We start from the raw sequence: 19,879 nt of genomic DNA on the forward strand, positions 1-19,879 counted from the left end.
AGACCCATGGATGATGAGTTTGAAGACCAACTGCATACCATTTTAAATACTGGCTGATCTTGGTAAGCATGTGTGTAGGTTGAGGCAAAGATAACCAACAAGAAAAATGACAGCAGCTCTTATTTTTATGCACTGAAACTACTTTGCGGACACAATTACCAGGGCCTTTCATGGCATTATACCTGTCTTTATAGCATATTATTTGAGTGTTGTTTCAAAAGAACAGGATTAAGTACTGATACGTAGCTCTTATCTAAAAAACTTTCATCCATAGATCTCAGAGCTTAAAGTGGATGAGCAGTCTTCCCACGTGACAGCATGAAAAATGCAAAGCAACACACCCAGACTTGCACAAGCAGCCAGCTGCAGCTCCAGTGACAGTATCCAGGCCTCCCCAGTCCCATTGGTGATCTAGCTACTGAATCAAACTGCATCTACTGCTCCACAGCTGAACAGGACATTGAACAAGTTCTGCCTCTGCTCAAAACACACACCCATTCACTCAGCTTCCCTTAGCCATTCCTTATAGAGTTCAAGAGCCTACCTTTATCTTTACCACCCAGGATCCTTTTTTCTTGCAAAATAGGCCTTAAGTATGGACATGTTTTCCTAGGGTAGCACTAACGCAGCTTTTCCCCCTTTCAGGAGACAACAATTAAGCATTTAATAATAGTATTTCACTTGCAACTATGCTAACATAGTTAGTACTTTAGGAAAACATTAAAGTGCCTCTGGCTTCACCTCACATCATACAGGACCTTATAGCTAATTACCAAAAATGATAAGTTATGTTTTCACCTACATTGTGATTCTCATTAATTTTCATTTGAGCTAGGAGGAAGATATTCAAGGTCCTTTAGCCCAGATCACCTATCACCATTTGTTTGAAAAAAATATTTCCCAGCAAAAGGTCTCTTTTGTTTTGTCAAGACTTTACCCCGTATAACAAATACTAAAGAGGTTCCAGGTGTCAAGGTGCACATTCCAGTAGCTTTGGTAGTCAGCTAATCTCAGAGACCCTTTAGTCCATTAGATATAGATAATGGACTAAAGGGTCTCTGAGATTAGCTGACTACCAAATATATATAGCTAGACATCTGGGATGTCAAGAGGTTAAGTGTAAAAAGTTAAGTGTGTGTACGATCCCTCTTACTAACAGAAAAGCCATCCTACAGCAGGTGGAAAGTGCCTGACTGGCCTTTAAATGAAGTTATGTCAGCTTATGTCATAGGCCTCCACGCAGGAGTGCAAATAGGATCTTCCCTGGAAGTGACTGCAGGGAAGTTTATTAAGCAAGTGAAAAACCAAGGCCTTCACTTCTGTGCTTGCCATGGCCCAATAACATGATCTTCAAGAGATGGAGGTGCTTTTCTAGGTCTGCTTCGTGGAAGAGCACTCATCCAGAGTGCCCTCAAAGGGATGCTTCAGAGGCATTCCTGCAGCCAGATTGGCCGGTGGGTGGATGCAGAAGAGCAAGAGTGAGGGTCAGTCAGGACTTTTGTTAAAAAAAAAATCTTGGTTTCACAAAGAGAAGCAAGGATAATTAAGAAACTAGAATTCAGGTTCAAATTTACCACCACTGGCTCATGATGCCATCTATCCGAGATGAAGCTGCCTTCTGGTTTAGGGGTTTCACTGGGAAAAAAAAAACCCACTCACCCAAAAAGACAACTTAAGGAGCTAAGAAGGTTGCATGGCAATGAAGAACTTTGCAGGGACTGAGGACAGCAGCTTACACTGATAGTGGTTTCTGGAAAGAGAGATGCATTTTTCAAATTAAAATCAACTATTTTAAACATAGTAACTATAATTTGAAAGCACAGAAATCCCTAGCGTGACCAAAGGTCACATTGGGCAGACAACTGCCAGAAGCATTCAAATTACACAACAAAGAACTTGGACTATAAAAGGTGTGCATTAAATCAGACTCCCTCTAGTCTTTGGGGTGGGGGAAGATGAAAGAGATACCGCACCTCCATCAACTGCAATGCCTCAAAACACTTCTGCCCAGTTCAGGGAACCATTCCGCGTTGAAAGGGCTTGTGTTACCACAGACATCTACAGGATCTCTAGAGGTGCACCCACAATAGAAAGTGTGGTGCCTGCTTTCCAGCAACTGTCCCAGCACTGTAGCATGAGCACTGGTGTTAACTAGCTTGAGTATCTGCAGTACGGACACCTCAGTTCTTGCTCCATGACCAGAGCTCCCAGCACAGCAGCAGGATGAGGGGCAATACAACACTTGCCCGTGTTCCCCTCAACAGTGCTGCTACATCACCTGTGGGTAGCCCTCAACACTGCAGTCCTGTCCCAAAGCCAGCCGCACCTGGGCCAACTTTCCACAGTAGATCTAAGGGATGTGCTGAGACACTGGGACAGGCCCCAGGGTAGTCGCAATCACCTGCTCCACTAAGGAATTATTTTACAAGTTATTAAAAGGCAAAATTGAACTTTATTTAAAAATTCTTCTAACATAGAAAATGAGAAGAACCAAACACAACAAGCTAAAGCCTAAGGTTAAGTCTCATTACATGAGTTGCAGTATTTACAGTTTGGGATAAAAGCACTGGCAGAGGGTCCATGTCCTGCTACTGAAGAACTACAAACATGTAATAACACATTGTACAGACCTGACATATCATTAAAGTTTCATTGCAGCAAACACACACTTGTTAAAACAGACAGTAGAAGAGCACAGACAAGAGTTATTTCACATGCTGATTTCATTAAAGATTTCTGTACAGACCAAAACATGGATTTGCTTTCCCTCTCCACTCAAGAGCTGCACAACTGTGGCACGCACCGCAACACGTTACTAATGCTAATACATACTCAAACATGTTAGGGAGTTTTGTCAGCAACTTGTACATTTAAGTAAAATGCAACATTAATTAGAATTTATATCATAAAAAGATCAACTATCCCATTTGGGTAACCTGAAAAACTGATTGAAATCCAAACAGTGAAACAATCTAGCATTGTGCCAAATGCTGTGTGTCCATAGGTACATAATTCAAGGCTCTAATTTGACTTTTCCAACATAGACTTTTTTTGCTCATGGTATCATGTTGTGTGCATGCACACTGGGGGCTAGAGTTCACATCTCTCCTCCATACACCTCCCCCCTGCAAAAAAAAAATCGTAAGCCAATTTAAATGGTCTCTCCCATGTATACAAACCTCTCTGAAGTTCATACTGCAGGAAATGAAGTATAACAGGCACACACTGTTCTTCAGATCGCATTCTCTATATATATTTAAGTTTTTACACTATCTACATGAGTAAATGCTTCTGCTTAAGTTTTACTATTCGTTTAAAAAATGCTAAAGACAAACTGTACAGTTTTCCAAATCATTTTCAGAAGAATATTTTTTAAGAAACTCAAAAAGATTTTGTGCATCATATAGAGAATTAAAGGACAGCATGAAATTGGAAATATGAAGTGTTATTCAAATTAAGCTGGACACACTGAGCATTTAGGAAAATATTATTTGTAAACTTGAAGTTTTCTGTTCAACTTCACATACAGATGACTGAAGACACTGTATGCACATTAAATTAGGAAGAACTTCACTGACAAGATCCTCATTTCAAATCTGTGCTACATAAAAAAAGTTCTGAAAAGCAAACAACTATTCAATAATTTAATATACAAGTATAGTCAAAAAGCACTGTACATTGTAACAAATGTACACTGGGATCCAGAGACAGAAAAGTACCAGGTTAGTTCAAATGTACACAAGCTGTGAAATTTGGTGCAGGAAATAGCAGGGGGGTGTGATTTTGGAAGAGAGCGGTATGATTGGTGATTTCAGCTGTCAGCAGACATGACCAAGGGCACCGCTGTCCCAAGGAGAGTGGAAGACAAGATGCTCCATCCTCCCTTGCAGAGGCAGCAATTTAGCTAGTCACAGACTAGGAACCCCCCCAGTTGTTGTCCATGACCTTACAAGAAGTTTAGCTACAATTTCTAGTCAGTGGTTCCTGTTAAGGACTGGGAAGCACATGCACACCAGTAACAGGCCAGCACAAATTTGCAGGTCTTTCCCAAAGCACCTCTTCCCTCACAGGGAAAGAGCACAGAGGGATTTGATCTGCAAAGCAACCTATCTGCACCAGGGTATTGCCAACAAGAAACTAGAAAAGCAGCCACTACAATGGAATAATGCATGAACCCTGCTCAACTTTACATAGCAATACCTTGAGATTGCTTCTCCAAACATGATCAACCTACATGTTGGCCTCTACTGAATATGCCTAGCTTGTGTGGACACCTTTCCCTTGAACCACTGACAAACCATAATCCTCTAATAAGTTGTCCAGGGGGGTGAATAGTTTGCCTAAACTTTTTAAATGATTTTCTTCTGGTTGCATGAACACATGATGGGCAAAGTAAGGGCTGAGTATGTTTGGCAGAAGCGTAGGAGGGAAGGAGAAATGTCTGCGCCTCTCTCTGAAGACCTGTATAAACCCCCCCCCACTAATTTGGACAGTTTCTGAACAAAACACAAGCACTCCCTACCTGCAGCAGAGGCTGTGCATCCTCCCATCCCACTTCGTAATATATTCCGGCCAACCCTAAGCACTGATCATCTAAAACAAGACGCATTAAAACACAGGATACTCCAGTGACCAGCACCTGCAGCTAGCACCATGCTTCTAAAAAGACGCAAGCACCAAGCAGCTCCTATTCTGAGCAGTGACCACCACCACAGAGACTATGGCTATTCTGTCTAGTGTAACAATGGGATTTGAATTCTTTTGAATATCTGGTGTGAGGAATCTATCCCAGGGTGTGCACCAAGCACTTTGAAAAGCTGGGTGTAGGGGTGTAAAGAGAGAGACTGTTTCCTGCCCAAGAGTTAGGACAACCTTAGAGTTCACCACCCCTACACAGGACTGTGGGCATCTTCAGGAGCAGGGTCACTTCTGAGTCTGTCTGGTCAAAATCCAGATGGCAACTGGCCATGCCAGTTATGGGATCTATACAAAATGACCGTTTGCTCTCTTGCCAGCTCTACTAATGTCCATGTTCTGACGAGTTTGTGGCAATCCTACCAAATGCCAGCACTTGCCTAGGTCTGGACAGACCCTCTGAGACTGTACCACTAGCTTGTAATGCTGTTGCCAAGGCAGTCTTATGTGGAGCCCTGTCCCACTGGCACCTGTCATAGGAGTGCTGCACAGCACTAAGTGGCAGTGCTGTTGTTCAAAAAGTCACGCAGTCGAGTGCCCCACAAATCAGCTGACACAAGCCTCCATGTGTACTAAGGGCACGTCAGCATTGGCCACCCAGACCAGGTGACAGATAAATGAGCGTGGTCCCAACTGTCACAGAGCAATTTCTACCTGCAATTATCTATTAGGAGCATAGGGCTCCAATCTGCATAAAATACCTAAAATGCACCACCAGCACACAACTCCCAGAAACGATATTATCCTCTGAGATCTGGAAAGAAGTGAACAGATACAAGCTGCACAAAGCTTTCTTTTTTTCCTTCTTTTTTTTTCTTTTTTTTTGCAAGCCTGAAATTAAAGTCTCTTCTCCACCAAGTTTGGAGAAAGCAGAGCTCCCTAAGGTAGATCTAAATGGAGCCTGAAACCTGCTTGGGGTCACATCACTCCAGCTCCAAGACCAGGGTTTCTACACAGCTGCTGCTGGGCCAGCAGAGGGAACACACCTCAGCCTATTACCTGGGCAGGACCTTTGTCCTTTCCACATCACTCAGTAGTCATATTGCTTATAAAAAGCAAAGCAGCGGCATAACATTTTGCTAGTCTTTGAAGAGAACCACCCCCTGAGACAGACTGCTCAAACATTCCTACAAAATGAAACAGCATTAAGATTTCAGGGCCAAAGCCCTGCCCCTAAATTATTAGCATCACCTAAAAGCCCACCTAACAGACCCCACAGTACCCATCTGGTTAGAAGACCCCTGTTATTCCCACTAAGACAGACAGACATTTTCTTCAATGACATTTGCAGATCTGCCAGCAGGAAAAACCATTTCTTGAGCCTTGTGAGCTAGTGAGCTTTCCACCACATTGCATACCAATCCCCACGCAGATCCATCTCCCATCTACAACCCTGACCATTCTCAAGCTCTGCAGAATGGAAGAGGCCACAATTTGGGGCTCTCTCCCCCTCTTCTTCAGACAGACAGCTGCATTGCACATCTGGAGAAAGAAAGAACACCTTTGCAGAAACAGGCTTCTAAAAGGACGCAAAACCAGAAGCCACCTAACATGGAAAACTGTTTGGAAATTCAAAGCTTCCCCAATGCTTTAGCCAGCTCTAAGCTTCTCCTCCAGGCAGATATGCGTATCTGAATTTGGGGGCTGCATTTATTCCAAGATATACGTTATATTTTGCTTCTCTCTTCAGCAGAATGAGAGAGAGACCGATTCTGCTTGACTCTTGCGATGAAGTGGGGAGGACAGAAGGTGCTTTCCTCTCCCACTTGGGCAGCCCCTGTGAGGGACAAGCAGAAACCAAGGAATTTTTCCCTCCCTAGTCTTCCATCGGTGCACATCACCCAAAGGTAGTGGACTTAGGTGGGGTTATGGTCCTGCCCTACCTTGTGGGAAACTGCCAGAGAAGCTGGGAGGGTGTGTGGTACCCCACATACCGGTGATGCAAAGAGGCCTTTGCATCCAGGAGGTAAAATGGATTTTCCTGCTCCTCAGAAGGCAGTGCAAGCCAAACCCCTCAGCACAGGGTTGGGTGAGGGTCTCCTGCAGTCATGAAGGACTACCCCTAAATCAACATGCAAGAGTCAACAAATTGATCTAACCATCTTCATCATGGGACTGCATTTCCAGCACTCAAATACTTGATACAGGAACTGAGGTCTGAAGCTTGCTGTACCCTATGGTCAGTCACAAGTCACTCCACCTGCTCCTGGGAGCAGAGGGGGCATAGAAAGCACATTCAAAAAGCAGCATATTTCAGCTAGAGTTAAATGTTTCGCAGGTGATCAGCTTTATAATCTGAGCAAGCTCTCTTCATCTTTTGTGAAAATATATATTTTTGTTAAAACAAGATCCAACAATAAGAAAAGTATCCCTCTGTCTAAACCTTAATTCTGAATAAAAGGAGAACAGATTAAAACCAGGATGTATGTACACACGCTAGCTGTATATTCCCACACTAGGTAAAAGCAGCTTAAAATGCCCTTTTCACCTTGCGAGTATGAAATGCATGCTGGGTTTAAGCCATCCTCTCTACAAAGGCCTGCACTATGGAAATTTGCCGTCTTTTCTCTGCAGAAAACTTTTCCGCATGAACTTTTCTCCTTTTTTGGCTTTGTTTGTTTGCTGTTATACATTGTCCTGGTAGCTTTTCTCTCACAGGAGACTGGCCAGGCTGGTGGTGGGTCCATTCTGAGCCTGGAACTGTACAGGAGGGGGTCCATCTGTCCACTGAAAGACAACACACAGTTTGAAAATCCTATATTCGACCAGAACAGGGGCAAATCACAGCCAAGGTCACAAGTGAGGAGCTGGCCATGCAACATTTTTTGTGTTGTGGTAACAAAAATGAGCTGTTCAAGAAGAGCTGTACATCAGGTAGGTCAAGGCCTGGTTTGTTTTCTTACTTCAAGAACTCCCCCCTTACTAGAACGCTGTCTCTCACACAGACTGCTGCCCTTCTTTCTTGGATCCAATTTAATTTTAAACATCTGTTATGACCAAGATTAAAAAACTCAAAGAAAGGCCTTCACCTCTTGCTCACCTTAATCCCTTCCTCAATTCTGCTTTTTTCAAGATCTGCTGAGATGCACAAATTTATAATTTTGTATTTAACTTTTTCCATTCTATGTATTCACCTAGCCTGGATTACAAGTAATCCAGCAATGGAGGTAAAAGACATCAAAAGCTTGAACATCGATACAGCGCTCTTGCTGAAATCTGGGCCATCTAAGATTGGACTTGTATTTATATACACATGAACCTGGGAATCACACAGTTGCTGTGGGCATCTTTATAAACAAGAGGTTGCATCTCAAACATTCCCACCCCTGGGAAATCTCTGAAGGGACTGACTGCACACAAAGCAAGGAAAACTTTTCTTCCGACCATCGGGTTTTCCTCTCCTTTCCTCCCCCCTTCAAAAAGAAAAAAAAAAAAATCAAAGAAACACAACAAGGCCCAGGGGTGAATTAGCTGTAAGATTTTTGAAAGACTTTGTCTCTCTCAAAGATAATTCAAGGCGTCAGAACATTTTGAGAGTGATAAAACACTCAAAATTAGGTTGTCATGCAAGTGCTTCTATTCTTTGGCTTCCACTTAAAGACCTTTTACACTGCCTAATCTGCATTTAGTTTTTAGAAGTGCACCTCACCGTGGAAAGATAGTAACGTGAAGAAGTGAAAAAGCTACAGCTTACAGCAATGTGTGTACAGAGGCAAAATTTGAGATTAAACTAAAACCTACTGTGGCTCCAAAAAAACATATGTTCAGACAATTAAAATCTAAGGGCAGCAGAATTGTCAAAAACAACAGTATTTCTAGCTGTGCATCTGAAAATGATAGTTTTGTACAAGGCAGTCAGGATACCCACCCCTCAGCGACAGAGCAGAGGCAGACCTCAATCATCATCTTGCTGTTGAAAGCAATTGTAACCAAAACAAAAACCAGCCAGCTATTGAAGCCAGACTGTATGCTGCTCTAACTCAGGATACCTGACTGGAGAAGGAAGGCTGCCTACCGTGATTAGGTTGTGTTCTGGAAGACTGCAAGCTTCAATATGGTCCTGAAGAAGCTGCTGTGAAAAGTTCTGATGCATCTGCGCTGCCTCGTGAGCATCAATGGCGTTTCCACAGGCTTTGTTCAGATCTGGAAGAGAGGGAGAATATGTTCCCTTGTTATCGACAGTCCATGCACTGGTTTCAAATTGACAAAATTGAGGGCTGAAAATACCACCCTCCCTAATGGGTATAATCACTTACTGTGGCAAGCAAGTTTACATGGCTGACTGACCCAGACAGCCCTTCATTCAAGACCTTCATTTCTATGCCGCCTTGGTCACATATACAGCCCCATGTGCAATCCTGTTTCTACCAGCAGCTTCCCAGTTCACATCTCTGAGGAACACTCAACCCAAAGACTTGCATGAAGGGACTGCTCCCTGTAAAGAGTCTGTCTCTAAATAGCAGTCTAATACTGGTGCTACAGTCCTTGAGAAGAGCAGCTGGATACAAGGGCCAGCTCAAAGTCAATGACTGCCAGTAACAAAACCCCCTCCCCCTCTCTTGGTTAGTGACTCATTCTGATGTATTTGGGGATAATGTCTATGGCAATAAGATGTACTGCAAGTGCTTTTACTTCAGCTACTTAATGGAAAGACTGGCGTTAGACAGAACTGGACCAAGGCCTGGATGTGTTCCTTAATGTTACATCTGATGCCATCTACCCTCCCCTCTGTACTCCTTTCCAGTGGTCCCCCAGGGAAAACATGCCCATGCATCCCAGAGCAGACAGATTTGAGACCGTTTAGAACCAATTGTGTTTAAAAACACATGCAGTAGGATTATTACAGTAGCCACATCACGCCGACTTCTGTGCTAAGGACTCTGCACAATAGGAAGAAAAACAGAAAAAGAAAACTGGTCCTGTTGTATGGACCTCTCTCCCCTTCCCCAAAGTCTTCAGCTGCATGCACCTCAAAGCTGATTATTTTTTTACTTTCAGTGGTGCAGACAATAGATCAATAGCTCCGCAGGGAGCCACAGGGCAAACTTCTCAGCAGACCAGAAAGCATCCCTCCAGCTTGGGAAGGAGGGTCTAGTCTAGTGGGTTTACGGCACCATCTTGTGGGGAGAGGGCAGAACTGCAGGTCTCCATTATATTTGCAAGCCACAACGTGGTTCTGGCAGCAGAGCTGGTTTTGCAAGCTGTGAGTTCTCAGTATAGATCCTAATTTTGTGGGGCTCCAGAACTGTGCTGTTTGAATTCACAACAGGCACCATTGCCTTGCCCTGAATGCCTGATCATTCAAAGGCCTTCAGACAGTCTCAGTTCACACATTCAAACAAACACCACGTGGGTTTGACTTCAAGCAGTGACAAGCACTGTGTGGTGCAGCACAGCAGCTCCCTGCCCCCAAACCAGGGGAAGGTTATTTGCACCCAGAGGCCAAGGCACCCAGCCCCTGCCAGTTGCTGGTCTTTCCTCACATCTGTCACTAGTCTCTTTTTGGCACTGCTGAATGGACCAGTCATGGCCACATAAACACCCTGCTCCTGGCATTGCCCACTTCACATTCTGCTTTTCCTAATATCAGAGCTCACTTTCTGCCTAACTTGCCAGATCTCCCTTCTACCTCCAAACAGCAAACGCAGCCCATGCTATGCTCTGTGCTGCCCTCCTTGTGGTTTAAAAAAAAAGATCTTCAACATCGAGTACTTCACCTGATGCAGAAAATTCTTCCAGTCCTAAGTAAGTACCAATCAAAATGGATATTGGTACTTACTCAGCACAGGTGCCTGCACTGCTGCTGCTGGTATCTAATAGACAAGACAGCAAGCCATACTAGTTCAGCATATGACAGCTCTGGTACCTTTTTTCTCTCTCTCAACTGTGTTCCATAATTGAAACAAAGCTGAAGTTCACTGAAGCTGTACAGGCAAGAGAAAAAACATTTTTCCAAAGAGAATCGTGGAAGCAGACATATAGGAAGGTGTTTGAGTGTGAAGAAGATACTCCCCCTAAACCCTGCTAACACTACAAACACTTAGAGAGGAAGAGACCAGTGTGAGATGGGTAGAGGGAGGAGGAAAAGGCGTGGGCTGCACAACAATGTCCAAATCTCTGCTTAAGTGAGTAGCAGCAGCAGCCTCCCGCAGTAAATATACTTTACTAGCTATAAAGCTTGCCAAGCACCTTAATTAAATCTGCCTGAAAAATTACCAAGGATGTGTGCACCAAGATAGAGAACCTGGGAGAACTGTACATTCCCATCGCGTTCACCTCACTTCTGTGCAATTTCTCACATTCTAGCACGCTAACCCAGGAAGGGCCTCTCCGTACAAGCCATTAGCAAAGAGCTTTAACCTGTTTCAAGGTGACTGCTCTTTCCTTGAAAGACGCACATCATGAAAGATCTGTAACCACACACAAGGGGAAAAACTTAATCCGGGTCACTAGTGACAAAAAAAAAAATGTTACTGCCAAGCAGCTGACTTCTTCTGTTTGAGATAAATTACCAGGGTCAGCATTCACATACTAGCAGACAAGCCTCCACACTGAAGTAACTGCAGTGCCTGAGAACACATCTTGGAGGGGAAAAAAATGCAACTAAGGACCTGGAAATAAATGGAAAATGGGACAAAAGGGAATATGGACTTACTGAGCATAGATCATTTGGGATTAACCTACTGTCTCTCTTTGATATGATAGTGGATTTTCTAGACAAAGAAAATGTAGTACATCTCATCTATCTAGACTTGGCGAAAGCATCTGATCCAGTGCCAAGTAGGAAATTAAACTAGAGAAGATGGGAACGAGAGACACAGGAACAGTGCAAGGAACTGGCAACAGCAAAGACAAAGCATAGGCTGAAGGGGGCTCTATCAGGCTGGAGGAAACTTAGAAGGATCAGCCTTGGAACCTAGTCTACTCCATGACCGTGGCACAGAAACAAATAGGGTTTTGATGAAACTTCTGTTGACACAAAGTTGCGAGGCATCCCCGATGCAGAGGAGGATCACAATGTCAATCGGGAAGAACTGCACACTTATAGGTCGTGTACATGGCAACTAACGAAACAAGAATTCCTGCTGTAAACAGGGGCTCAGCAGAGAACAATAGGGCAGAGGGACTTGGGCTTATTAGCAGATCATGAGCCACTACTATATTGTGGCATATCATGAGGGAAATGAAAACTCAAGGGCATATCATGAGGGGTTTTCTCCTGTAGGAACACGGAATTAAAGCAATTGTACAAGGCACTGGTAACACCTCAGCTGAACACTGGGTACAAGTCTGGTCAGCCATGTGAAAGGAAGATTAATTCAAACTGAAACAGGTGCAAAGAAGAGCTCCTAGGATGACCAGAGAATAGAGAACCTCTCTCACAGGAGAAGTCCAAAACACTTGACTTTGTTACGTAGCAAAATTGTGGGACACAACTGCTCTCCATACATTGGACAGGGGGCCAACATGAGGGAGGAGCAGAGTTATTAGAGTACGGCACATGAATGAACAAACTGGACATGAAGCTTAGGGCAGAAATGAGATTTCTAACCAGCAGCACAGTGAGATCAGGTGACAGCATCCCAACAGCAGTGGCAGAATGCAAACTGTTTAAGCGGTTTCAAGGAGCCCTGTATACATTCACGAGCACAATGGGATGCGCCTGCCTGATGTGATCTGATCACCTTACCTAGGAAGCCACTTCCAATCCTGGCCATTAAGCAAGCCACAGAGAATAAGTCTGGGTCCACAGATGGGACGATGCAGGGAGAAGCTACCAACATGCTGTGCCCCATCTGTGGATAAACATCAAGTCCATCTCAAGGGCCAATGACACCCCTTACACCGACACTCCAATTTGTACACAAATGCAGGAGTATTTCAGCTGCCTGGAAGAAATCTGTAACCAAAGCAGCAGGAAAACAGGAGAATGCAAGCCCAGCCTCTCTCACCTGCCGTGTTTAATGTGTAACACAGCACTCACTGTAAACGTGACAATTTATATTAAATTGGAGCTGCAGGGTAGGGTTCTTGGGAAAGGGCAGAGTTACAGCTTTATTTTCCAGTGAGAAGAAATCAATTGTAGCATTAACACTGATTGTCTGCCAAGAAGCTAGTCAATATTTGAACAAAGCATCCTGGGGCCTATGCAAGTCAAATTAAGCAATATTTATGTATGATGTGGTCCAACAGTCTCCCCCCTCACTATTTATTAAAGCTCGTTCACAGTGGCAGAAACGACTAAGTGAAACTTAACCAAATGCTTGCAGTATCAGGAACACAGGACAGGACAAAGCATAGCAACTGCTTGACAAAAAGGGATGCTGTGTGCACACCAGCTACATACAGGAAGGATTTTTAAGCAGATTGTCCCCTTGGCCCAGCAAAAGGGCTAGCCCCTGCCTTTCAGCCAAGGACCAGATCAACCATGTTGGGTTAGATTATTGTTGCTCCTATGCTATCCACAGCGTTCTCCACAGTCTTCTTACACAGCGCTCCCAAGACGACAGCAGCAGCAACACGACTGACTGCCCATGATTTGAGAAACTACAAAGCATGCAGGGAAGTTCTCAGAATCCAAAAAACCTGGAACCAGTCAAAGATCAAGGGGCTCTGGGAACTGCCTTTGGCAACCTCCATTACCTAGGAATAGCTTCTATTCTGCCAGTGGACTATGTTTTCTCTCTCTTCCTGCCAGTTTACTTTCACCTCTTTACCTTATACTCTCATCTGACTCTGAAAGTAACCGTCTCTAGTTTAGTGACCATCACTCCTGCCACCAGAGCTGCTGTATTTTCCTAAAGTGCCAAAAAGGAAGTACTGAAGAAATATTTCCACCCACTCTTTCAGACCATTTGCACTGTCTCCTAACTGTTCCTACCATCAATCAACTTGCAAAGCTGACCTTGCTCCTTTAAAAAACAAACAAACTCTGACAATGGCTGAAAGGAGGTGTTATTCCCAAGCAAGTAAGACCTGCCTGACCAACTGACTGGCAGCAGAAACAGTTCAGAGTCTGTGCGCCAGTCTAGAAAATATTTGTTACATTGCTCACACTGTCAGTGCCACAGACAACCAAGGCTTTAAGTAGTAACCAGCAATTCTGTATGCCCAGCAGGATGCCTTTTAAATGGGGCCCTCTCTCTCAGAGCACAGTTCTCAGAACTTTCTGTATTTCCTTTAAGACAGTCAAGTTGGACACGTGCTCAACTCTGAGAATCTGGACAAGATTCTGTCCAACATCAGACCATTAAATTTGCTCCTTCTGCAGAGACGCTCTGTCCTCAGTACCCATTTCCAGTGCAGTTCCAATGTAAGCATTTCTGGTCAAGAAAAAAATCCTTCCCGCTTGTTGTCTTCCAGATATCTAGTTTTCATGGAAAACTAGATGACCATGTAAGACATTTACTCTGTCCTCCTTGTTGAGAGCATTAGGACTGAGAAGTCTCCTCCCCAAAACACCATCCCTTCTTTAAGATTCCCAAGAATTCAGTTGCTGCTCAATTTCCAGCTGATGCAACATGGGCACTTTGCCAGCTCACCTCTCAGAAGAGCAGAAGACCACAGCTGCACGGACATGTCTGGGATCTTGCTCGCAAGCTGCATGGCTGGGACTACCATGTTATTGCTTTCCTGGTGAAGAACAAATATTAAGATCAAAACTCCTGTTCGTCCACATTTTTTTCTCTTGTGAAGACACACAAGTGTTCTAGAACTTGATGTGTGAGATGAGTTTCAATGGGGCTATTAACTACAAGCCTGGAATGCTCCTCACATGCCAGCTATCCACGCTCTTACTGCTGTTCTCATTCATTAAGTATGAACCACTAAGCACAATATTTACCCATGCAACCAGACATGACAAGTGGTGCCATGCCTGGACTGGAACAGCCCATCTCATGCAATATCCTTGTTGAGAACTTCATTTTACTCATTTAATCTGTTCCTAATTTGTGACAACAAACTAAATCCAAGCACCAGATGGGAGGATTTACTTAGAAAGGACTGCACGCACCAATATGTAGCCTACACACTGTATGGGAAGCAGTGTATTATACTGCCACTGAGATGGACTCAGATTGTGAACCTGTAGCTAGGAAACCAAAGTGAATGTGTACTGCTCTTTAGCACCTGAAAAAGCTAAAGATGAATGAAAGATGACAAATGGAGAGAAGAACTAGATCCAAAGGAGGGGCCAATTAAGACCAGTAACTAAATTTGGTGACCTATTCATAAAGACTGTTCCAAAATACAAAAATTAGTCATTTTTGGTTCTTGCCAAGTTCAAAACTTGAATGACCACTGAATCAGCTACTTTCCAGCTGGAACATGGTGTGTCTTTCTGCAGTAAGACAGTGACCAAATGCTTATATTGTGCACAACAGAAAAAAAAAATACTTCTTGTACCACTCTGCCACTGCATAAGGATTTTAAAACAAAACAATTCCCATGAGGATGGGAATTTGGAACCCCTTTCAAAATTATCCTCTTTAATTATAGTGCCTTGGCTTACTGAGATCTTCTTTTCAAGTGATTTTAAACAATATGGAAACCCAAGCTTCTAAAATAGGGTAACAAACGCCACTGCTTTGTCAACCTATCATTAAACATGCAAATGACACCTTGAAAAATTCATAAATCAATGCGCTGCCAGCTTTAGGCAGGATAATGCTAAACGCAGAACTCTTAATATAAATTAATTTCCCAAATCTGCCAGTGTTTTGGTAAATGACAAATGAAACTAGCATCTCTAGTAGGAACACCAAAGACGGTATAGGCTTACCCGGTGATTTCCCAGCACGTAAAATATGTGACCAAGGAGTACAAGAGAACAGGCTGTTAATCGGTTCAAATCTTCTGCGTTTGACATTTTCAGTGTCTCTCGCAAAAATCGTCTACAAAACAGAACAGAGAGAAACCATTCACAACAATAGTGAATTCTTTGCAGCATGCAACAAGTTGACATCAATACAGAAAAAACAAGTGTGTAGGGTGTGTAGGTCATGAGGCAAATAGGGAACAAGGATATCTTGGCTCTGCTCCCAGTTTTATCATGAGATTGCTGGGTGACCTTTGGCAAGTCACTTCACCATTGGCCTTAGTTTTTTTCATTTGTATAATGGGGAAAACTTTGATTTCCTCTGTAAAGTGTTTATCTCCTGACAAAAAAGTCCTTTACAAGAGTTTAGAATTGTGATTACCAGAAGTTCACAGCTGTAAACAGAAAAGAATTGGGAACATGCCAATTTATAAAGTCTGCCTCATTTGATAAAACTTTAATTATGAAACTAGCCAGATTAAATCCAAGGGAAAATTCTGTCAGGTCTGAAAAAAGGCATCAATTTTGAACTTCTACATTAAAAAAAATCCCTATTTGACTTAACACTCACTTCGCTTCGTTGTACCTTCCTTGAAAGAAGGAGAAAAGCCCTCGGATATAGAAAGCTGCTGCTCGGAGACAGTGAGAGCTGGGGACAAAGCAATATGTTTAAATCCAGGCTTTTTACAGCAATTAAGATACATTATATAGGTACATTCTAGGCATTTATTTTTCATTATGTCATAGTCAAATGACAAAAATCAAGATTTGTCAGTGTCAAGGATTGGAAAAAAAAAATCATATTTAAGATGCATTCAAAACTATTCCCTGCAATAAGCCAATTGCTTTTGTATGCTATGCTTTTTCTCAACATTCTAAGAGGCAGAAGTCACAGAATCATAGAAAATGAGGGTTGAAGGGACCTCAGGGTCCAACCCCTGCTCACAGCATCTAGTCCAACCCCCTGCTCACAGCAGGACCAGCCCCAACTACATCATCCCAGCCAAGGCTTTGTTGAACTGGGCCTTAAAAACCTCCACGAAAAGAGACTCTACCACCTCTCTGCGTAACCTGTTCCAGTGCTTCACCACCCTCCTAAGTCATCAGCATCAAGGAGATATCCAGAATCCTTACCTCACAGGAAAGTTGTGGTCTGGATTTATCCTTTCCAATAAGCTGTAAAGCTACAATTCAGAAAAAAAAAAAAAGGGAAAAAAAAATCAATGTTTCTAGCAAACATTAGCTTACAGCACCGGAAACAAACAGCATAATGGGAGCACCACGTCAAACAGAATAGCGCAACGTTATGTAAACACTGCAGAAGTTTGCTGCGACTGGCTAGATCACAAGATGGAATTTTCAAAATAATGACAACACCAAGGGATCAATTCTGGCTCCAGAATCAAATTTAAAAACAAAAACAAAAAACAAAACTTACTTTTCTTGGACCTAGCAAATATTATCTGGAACCTCAAAGCCTTCACTTCTACAATGTTGTCCCCTTTACAACCTAAAGGTGACCAACCTTACTAGTTAAGAAAAACCATAAACTAACCAAAACTATTGACATTGACTAGTATTTTCACTCCCCACAACTTTTTATTTATTCAGTGTGCTTCATGGTTTTTTGCCTATTGAAACAGACCATTTACAATTTGCTTACTAGACACTTAACACTTGCAAGTATTTGTTTCTAAAATGTAACTACAAAGACCAAGATACATCAAGTGCCTCATGGAAAAAATGAAGGCAGAAATGCTGCTACACACTGTTATGTACTTAATAAAAGCTACTTTAGGAGGATGATTAATTGGTTCCCTGAACAAACATTTAATTGCATCTCATCAAGTCCAAGCAGTCTAGAAATCACTCTTAGGTACAGATGGAATCTGAAATGGACAGAAGGAATATCTGGTTCCCGATCACAGGTGGAACCGATGAAAGACTTGGGATTAGTATATGGACATTTTTGGCTCCCGCTGGCGTTCTCAGACAGTGAGATCATACCTCGCTGTGGCATCCAGAATACTCCCATTTGCTTTAGTGATCTACACTGAGCCAACTCACCCCTCAGCTTCTAAGTAATATTAAGTGGCACCAAACTGACCAAGTAGGAAATTTCCCCTCTGATTATTCTTTCCCAGTTGTTTTTCTATAAAAAGTGCTGCACTAAAGCTTTCTTATAAATGCTCAGGGCTCTCACAGGCTCAGAACTAAGTCACATACCTCTTGATGCCTGTTGCCTTCCCTGATGTACACGCTGGCCAGGTTTGTCACAATAAATGCCCACAATTCCTGATGCGTGGTGAGCTAAAACAGAAGACCACAGTATAACCATGATGAGATAAAAATATCCCAGCCTACAACACTGAACTGGTTCACTCTGCATTTCTTTATAACAGCAACACACCAAAATGAGTAACTGATGCCACTCGAAGCAGTTCGCAAGTAACACGTTTACAGCAGTTTGCAACTAACATGTCTACAGTCACAAATAAAGGAATAGCTCAGCTCAGACAATACAAGTCAACTAGATGTTCTACACTGCATTCATCTGCAGGCTTTTAACAAACTCAATAAATGTTGCCCTCTACAAATCTGTAAAAGATGCAAACCTTTACAGCAAGCTATACATAAGCATGGCAGTTACACACATTCCCAACTTGAGACTTTTGCTTTCTTTATAATTATGCCAAATTTCACCAACTTTTGCAATTTATTTTTTGCTATTTAAGTCTCTCTTCATACCAAAATATTCTCAGCATAGATGGGCATGAACCCTGACTGCCCTTTGAGCACTGGTTCCACTAACCTTGCCTCAAATGGTACACAACAACCCATTCTAGTAAGGATAGGTGGCTGATTAAAGTTAATAAAGCACTCTGGTTCTGCACATATCTGTCCCCCCAAGTCTTTGCCTATATCTCACGAGGAATAGCCCAAGGAGAGAGAAAGGAACTTCTATGACCTGCTGTAAAAAGGTTAATGGAGGACAGACCACAGTGAAACTGAAAGCAAGTCCACCTCTTCCCTCTTATGCAAACCAGCAGGGATTTTTTAGGGTGGTATCTTGTATTGGACCAACTATGTAGTTGGGATAGAGTAAGATAAGCTTTCAAATGCAAGGCACTTCCCTCAGGTCATCATGGCTATGACATCACTCTTACACTACCTCTTTGCTCGTAAAGATTCAGCAGTGCTATAGCAAGTAATCTTAAAAATACATCTTACCCTCAGCGCTGTGGTGAACTGTGCTTCTGCATTGTCCATGCAATTAACAGAAATACAATAGAGTCCCTGAAAAGGGAGAACACCTTGTGAATTAAGCTTCCTAGTAACTAGCAAAATTGGAGCCCTACAAGGAAAGCTGTCCACAAACAATCTCCTGGAATTAGAGAGCAGTAGCAGGAAAGTAACTGAGCATCTACCAGGACAAAATTGACTTTTAATTTTGTTTGGTGCACTTGACAAAGGGCAGCAATACCAGCTTTGCGCCATTACATTATTGTAAAGTTCATTCTTCCTTAAACACTTCCACTGAGCATTATTAATACCAAAGCTACCCACAAAAAATCAATCTAGCGCTTGTTAGTCTGTTTCCAACGTGCACTGCCTAAAGCACAGTTTATTTTCTGCATGTTTGTTTCTCATGTTAAGTGCTACCACACACACACCTGCTACATTTAAGAAAGAGTTTAAATACGTCCCTCTCATTCTGTGAAGTTACCGTAGGTTAGCATAAAAGGTAGGTAGCCGTAATTTAAGTGTTTTACAAGATTATTACATGAGATTTTACTGGTCAGTGGAAGTCTAAACTACTGGCTGAGATGTGCTTTGTTACACTCCTAGCAATCATCTAAAACAATTAAGGTGACACTTTGGTGGCATGCAAAAGCCAGAGTTCACTAGTACTAGTCCATACTTACTAGCAGCGTGTGTAGCTGAGCAGCATGATTGGAAAACAGCCTTGGGGACTGCTGGCAGAGTTGACAAACTTGTGAGATCTGTTAGAGGAAGAATATTTCAAATTATTTCTTTATTATTTCTGTGCTAACTCAGGCCCCACCTGCCTGAATGCTAAGAGCCATCTGGCATATTGCTGCCTTAGCTCCAGTCTACATTAACCTGCCTGGCACCTTCACGAGAGCCCAGACTTGCTTCACCCTGAGCAAGACACACAGGTCTGTATGCACACTGCTCTCTACACAGGTATATGTGCACCAGCTGGTTTTCAGCTGTTTCCTTTTTGGTAGCTCCACCACATGCTGGGCATTATCCATACACATGAAGCAATAGCTCGTGTCCCAAATTGCTCACAATCTAAGACAGAACGCAACAGACAAAAGGTGGGAAATTGGGGGGGGG

At 42.9% G+C, this 19,879-nt stretch overlaps 1 protein-coding gene across 1 annotated transcript in view; it reads right to left on the reverse strand.

Annotated features, from left to right (window-relative positions):
• Positions 1-2,432: 2,432 nt before the first annotated feature.
• The window catches only part of MAU2 (MAU2 sister chromatid cohesion factor), a gene marked incomplete at its 5' end in the record, with an annotated part of 27,632 nt that continues 10,185 nt past the window's right edge, over positions 2,433-19,879 (reverse strand). The window contains 9 exons of the mRNA XM_019513171.1: positions 2,433-7,422; positions 8,711-8,838; positions 14,238-14,328; positions 15,479-15,590; positions 16,086-16,163; positions 16,649-16,698; positions 17,741-17,824; positions 18,746-18,811; positions 19,441-19,518. Coding sequence (XP_019368716.1) covers positions 7,348-7,422; positions 8,711-8,838; positions 14,238-14,328; positions 15,479-15,590; positions 16,086-16,163; positions 16,649-16,698; positions 17,741-17,824; positions 18,746-18,811; positions 19,441-19,518 — 762 coding nt within the window. The remainder of the gene's footprint in view (positions 7,423-8,710; positions 8,839-14,237; positions 14,329-15,478; positions 15,591-16,085; positions 16,164-16,648; positions 16,699-17,740; positions 17,825-18,745; positions 18,812-19,440; positions 19,519-19,879) is intronic.

This window comes from Gavialis gangeticus, unplaced genomic scaffold (assembly GCF_001723915.1).
Source record: "Gavialis gangeticus isolate Ggan-Ray unplaced genomic scaffold, GavGan_comp1, whole genome shotgun sequence".
In the NCBI taxonomy this organism is placed as follows: Eukaryota; Metazoa; Chordata; order Crocodylia; family Gavialidae; genus Gavialis; species Gavialis gangeticus.